Source organism: Emiliania huxleyi, assembly GCF_000372725.1.
Source record: "Emiliania huxleyi CCMP1516 unplaced genomic scaffold EMIHUscaffold_803, whole genome shotgun sequence".
In the NCBI taxonomy this organism is placed as follows: Eukaryota; Haptophyta; order Isochrysidales; family Noelaerhabdaceae; genus Emiliania; species Emiliania huxleyi.
Window position 1 is genome coordinate 10,308 of NW_005195997.1, and position 5,388 is coordinate 15,695.

At 65.5% G+C, this 5,388-nt stretch overlaps 1 protein-coding gene across 1 annotated transcript in view; it reads right to left on the minus strand.

Annotated features, from left to right (window-relative positions):
* EMIHUDRAFT_460067 (hypothetical protein) overlaps nt 1-1,874 on the minus strand; it is a gene marked incomplete at both ends in the record, with an annotated part of 4,172 nt that extends 2,298 nt beyond the window's left edge. The window contains 4 exons of the mRNA XM_005759244.1: nt 16-159; nt 193-727; nt 812-1,022; nt 1,082-1,874. Of these exons, the coding sequence (XP_005759301.1) occupies nt 16-159; nt 193-727; nt 812-1,022; nt 1,082-1,874 (1,683 nt within the window). The remainder of the gene's footprint in view (nt 1-15; nt 160-192; nt 728-811; nt 1,023-1,081) is intronic.
* Between the last annotated feature and the right edge of the window lie 3,514 nt (nt 1,875-5,388).

Consider the following 5,388-nt stretch of genomic DNA (forward strand, 5'->3'; position numbering starts at 1 on the left):
CCGCTCCTCGGCGACCCGCCGCTTGACGGGCGAGCGGCGCGGCTCGCCGAAGCCGGTCGTCTGGTCGAAGCCGAGCTCGCGCTGCCAGACCTGGTGCGCCGCGTCGCGGCGGCGGTCGTCCGCCTTGTACAGCCAATGCGCCGCCGAGCCGTACTCTGCCTGGTGGTGCATCTCGGCGGTGCGCACCTGCACCTCCGCCTTGATGCCGCGCACCAGCGCGCACGAGTGGAGGGAGCGGTAGCCGTTTGGCTTCGGCGAGGCGATGAAGTCCTTGAGGAGCGCGCCCTTGGCCGTCGAGGCGACGGGCAGCGTCTTGTGCACCGCCTCGAGCACGCGGTAGCACAGCAGCGCCTGCCGCGCCTCCCAGTCCCGCGCGCTCATCCGCTCCGGCCGGTGCCCGTCCGGGGAGAGGGGCCGCGTCTCGGTCGGCATCACCACCAAGCGGAAGGCGAGCAGGTCGTCGAGCCCGTCGACGCTCTCCAGCCCCTTGCGCTCCATCTTGCGCGCCACAGAGACGAGGTCCTTGATGCGCGCGTGCACCCGGATCCACTTTGTCTGCCGCTGCAGCAGCGGGTCGGACGCCAGCGCCGCCTCGATCTGCCCCTCCGCCTCCTCGAGCGCCGGCCGCGCGCGCTCCGTCAGGTCCGCCAGCGCAGAGGAGAGGGCGGCATACTCGGCAGGCCTCCCCACCGAGAAGGCTAGGATCTCGAGCTCCGTCTTGAAGTACCTGAGAGGCGGGCGTGGCAGGGTGTGCGCCACCGTACTGCTTAGCGCGGCATTTGGAGGGGCTCCAGGGAGAGGTGTCTCGCACCACATCCCGAGCCGCTGCGCGAGCGGGATGAACACCTCCTCCGTCTGCTGCGTGAAGACGTCGCGCCGCTGCAGCAGCGCGCGCCACTCGGCGGCGTCGCCGCCGCACCGCTGGAAGGCGGCGCACGCGGCGCCGCTGTCGAACGCACACGCGCTCAAGCAGCCGAGCGCGCAATCCGAGCGGCGAGGCGCGGCGGCCAGCTCGTTGACGCCTTACGGGAAGGCTCCGAGAAGGTTCAGAGAAGGTTCCAGGTGGCGAGGCGCGGCGGACAGCGGTTGACGCCGAGCTGCTGGCCGACCATCGCGCCGTACAGCTCGCGCATCGAGACGAGGCGCGACGCGAGCGCGATTGCAATCGAGCGAGGGTCGTCGCAGCCGGCGAGCATGATCTGGCACTGCCGCTCGAGCTGCTCCGCCCGACTCGCGCCGAGCTCGCCCCCTTCTTCTGCCACGCCGGCGCCAGCGCCGCCGTCCGCACCCTCGGCGGCGCGCTCGAGCCGCGCCGAGAGGCGCCATACCGTCGAGACGCCGCCGCCAATCTCGTCGATGGCGGCGGCCGCCTCCTCTCCGAGGATGGCAGTCAAGTCCTGCGCCGCCACGCCAACCTCCGCCTCGCGCAAGCCCGCCAGCATCGCAGCCTCGATGACCTCTCCGTCGGCCTTGATCGCCGCCAGGACGCGGCTGACCGCGAGGTGGTGACGTAGGGTGCCCAGCTTGCCGGCCGCGGTCCAGGCGCCATAGGCGAGCTCTGTCGTGATCATGAGGTGTGCGAGCGCCGAAGGTGCGAGATGCTTTGCCATGCGGGCGAGCTCGTGCTTGTGGTAACGGAGCTCACTCAACTGCGCGTCATCCAAGCACCACCCCATGGACGCCCTCAGTCTCGCCAGGGGTTCGCCGGCCTGCTCTTTGATCTCTCGCAGCAGCATGAGTGCCGTGGACGGGAGCGGCGACTCGGAGACGATTCCAACCTTCTCGAGAGAGAGGGAGCCAATCGAGGTTGACGTCATCGAAGACAGCGGCGGTTCCACAGCTGCGCGGGCCAAGCAAATCACGTCGGAGCGCATGCTGTGCCCAGGGACTCGCGCGACACCCTCTCGGCACCCCGGAGATTTTATTTCTTTGTGGGAGCGCGCCTTCTTTCGATCGTTTGAAGGCTCCATATGATCTCGGATATTTTTTGTAGGCACCGGAACGCCAAAAAACTAGTATGTCTTCGAGTGAAAAGTAATCCGAGCACACCCGCGGCCGCAGTGAATTAAAATGGGCGGTTTTCGAGGGGGAATCTGGAGAATCTGGGAATCTGCTCACCACGGATCCCCACCTCATCGAAAAACTTTTCACTCCAAGACATACTAGTTTTTTAAGGTGCTCTACAACCTAGGCACAAAAGATATGGCATTGCCGGCCATTTAGGATTCCTAGACGGTCACTGAGTACGCCAAAATCCCCACTGGGCCGGGAGCAACCTTAAGAGGGAGATGTGCGCGAGCTGCGGGACCGCCGGGACGGCGGGCGGGTGATTCGCCACTTTTGGCCACTTTTGGCCACTTTTGGCCACTTTTGGCCACTTTTGGCCACTTTTGGCGACTTTTGGGACGCGCAGTCGATCGGCCGAGATTCGACATGGCAGGCGAGGGCGTCACGGCCATGATCGTGGCTGCCTACGCCGGCGACAACCCGCTGGCGGAGACCGCCGCGAGGATCCGGAGGCGGCGGCAGAGCGGGAGAGGAAGGCCAAGGTGGCGAAGGTCGCCTCGCAGGCGACGAACGCGATGGCGGCAGTGCGGGCGCAGCTCGATTTGCGGGAGAAGGGGGCAGCAGACAAGGCCGCGAACAAGGCCAACGACGACAATACCAAACAACTCTAACACTCACACTTGTGGTCGAAGGGTTGGCCGGGCTGCCCGCGCGCCTTGCAGCCCATATTTAGGCGGCGGGCCTTCTCCTCGGTGTTGCCGAAGCGTAGGAGTGGCCAACGGAGGCGGGCGTGCCGCCACTCGAGGCGTTGCCAGCGCCCGTCGAGGAGGTCTTGAGGAGGGGCGTCCAGAGATTGATTTCATTTACTTCATCGCATCCTCCCGGCCCAGCGTGGGGTTCTGCGAGTCGACCTTGTACCCCTCGTTGTACTGCCGGGTGAGCTCTGGTTTCTCCTTGTCACCGTGCACGACCGGCGCGTTGGCCGGGGCGCGCATCGCGTCCGCCCAGGCGGCGAGGACGCCGTCGTGGGGCCGCCGGTGGTGGGCCTTGTTGTAAAGGTAGTCGCCGAAGAAATCGACTGGCATGCCCCGCTCGAGCGCGACCCGAAGGGTGGGAAGCGCCACGGAGAGCCAAAGGCCAAGCTTCCGCTGGAGCTCGTCCTGGCGGGCGTCGGAGGAGAGGGCGGTGGCGTACGTACCGTCGACACGGACATCGAAGGCCTTGCCGGCGAAAGGCGTTGAGGCGGAGACGAAGCGCGCGGCTTCGCGGTTGTTGACGGCGCTGTCTCCGAGGGACGGGTTGTTCTTGACGTGCACATCCCGCGCCTTGGCGAGCTCCTGGTGCGCGAACCAGTCCTTGTGATTCTTGATGGCAGCGAGCGCCCGCGGCCGCAGGTACGTGGATTTGCAAGTGCCATTGAGAATCGCGTCGGTAGCTGGAAGGGACTCGGGCTCGGGGAGCGGGACGCTCTTGGGGTAAATTTCAGTCAGGTAGCCGCCGCGGACGGTGTAGTACTTGGTTTTGTCACGGGCGGCGCGCTTCTCACACACCTCCTTCCAGTCCGAGAGGGCGGACTCGTAGGTGGCGATGGCTGCGGCGATGGTGGGGTACTTGGACGCACCTCCCTCGTCGAGGGCGAAGTCGGGGTTGTGGGCAACGAGGGTGCGCCAGTTCTTGAGGAGCGACATGGAGAAGTCGCTGTCGGCTCGCGAGAAGGCGGTGTCGATGTTTTATTAGAATCCAAGCCTCTTGGTGCCAAACGTGCTCGAGCGCGCCGAAGAGAGACGATCTACGCTCGAGGGAGTTAGCGAAAGTCGCACGGGAAGAGGGGAGACCGAGGCCTCCGGCGGTCCGCACCGCCTCGCGAAAGGGAAGCAACGATCAACTCCAGCTTGGACTTGGGTGCGCCGAGCGCCGGCGCGTAGGTCGCGACCGACGCGCAGCGCGGGCACGTCGCGAGCACAGGAGCGCCGCGTTCGGCTTATGGGACCTTTGGAGAATCATCTGGAGAGTGGAGGCGGAGGCGAGGCGGCGCGAGCGGCGCTGCGGAGCGGACATCGCGAGCAGAAAGAATTTCACAACAACTGTGTCGTGAGCAGAAAGAATGTTAGGCGGATCTAGTCGATGTCCTCCTGGTGCAGTGGGAAGCGCCAGGCCGGGTCCTCCACGCGCTGCTGTAAGAGGCCCGCTGCAGAATGCCTTCTCCGCCGCCATCGCCGCCGCGTGCCACAAATCAGACAAGCGCTGGGATTGCGTGCCACAGAAGCACAGATCTGCAACAAAAGAGATCTGACAAGCGCCGGGGTTGATCGACAGTGCCGATGCGTTTACAACTTTGTCCTCTGGAGATTATTTTCCAAAAGCCCCAAGGGTTTCGAGTTCGCCGTCGAAGCCAGGGACGTGTGAAACGATCGCCGTCACACCCCCGCACCGATTCGAGGCGGCGTTGCTGGCTCTGTGCTGGCGATGCACAGGTTGCTCCTCTACGCTCTCGCTGCCGTGAACGGCGGTCCCTTCTCGTATCTCTCGAGGTTCTCGAGGTGGATATCCTTTGGCCGCGTTGGGTAGCGAGGATTGGTGTGACGCGATCCACGCAGGCGTGGCTTCTGGCGGCCGACCGTCTTTGCACGGAGTTGCCCCTTCTCCGACTGCCCCGGCTAGTTCCCGGGTTTCGCGGGAGTGACCCCATGCGTCAAACCCGAGACCTAGCGCGGGTGGGTTGGAGGGGGCTCGCTGCAAGGAAGGGCGGTGTAAGAGGCCGATCCCCGCAGTCCGCCCCGTTCCTCCCCATCGGGCCGCGCGTGAGCGGCCTCGCCTCGCAGATTCGTTTTTCGCGCCTGGGTCAGGCGCGCGGGGCATCCCCCGGGTCGCTCGACCAGCGATCCGAAGAGTGGCCGCTATGCGAGGGACAGAGCGGGGCCCCCGGGGTACGCCTCGTCCGGCCCCCTCCGAGGGGGGAAGGGAATTGCGGGGTCCCCACGGGCGCCTCAGTTCGGCCCTCCCGAGGGGGGGAGGGGAGCAAGGGGGTGGGGGGATCGGGGCGGGGGGGAGGGGTCTCGGATTTCGTTCTCGACCGACCCATTGGTGCAAGAGGACTACATTTCACCTCCTCCCGAAGCGCTGCGACGCACGGTCACGCAGCCTCATGGCCGTGCACTCAACCGGTCGTTCGAAGCACAGACAGCGTCAGCCCATGGCGCCCTGAGATGCACACACACGCGCCGCGCGCGCGCACACACTCACACACGCACGCGCACACACACACACACAGATTGAGAAAAGAATTTAATAAAAACAACTCTCTCTCACAGCAGTCAGGCCGACACAGGTGCGGACTGTAGAAAAGAATTTTTGCGCCGGTCTAGTCGCGGCGACCGGGGG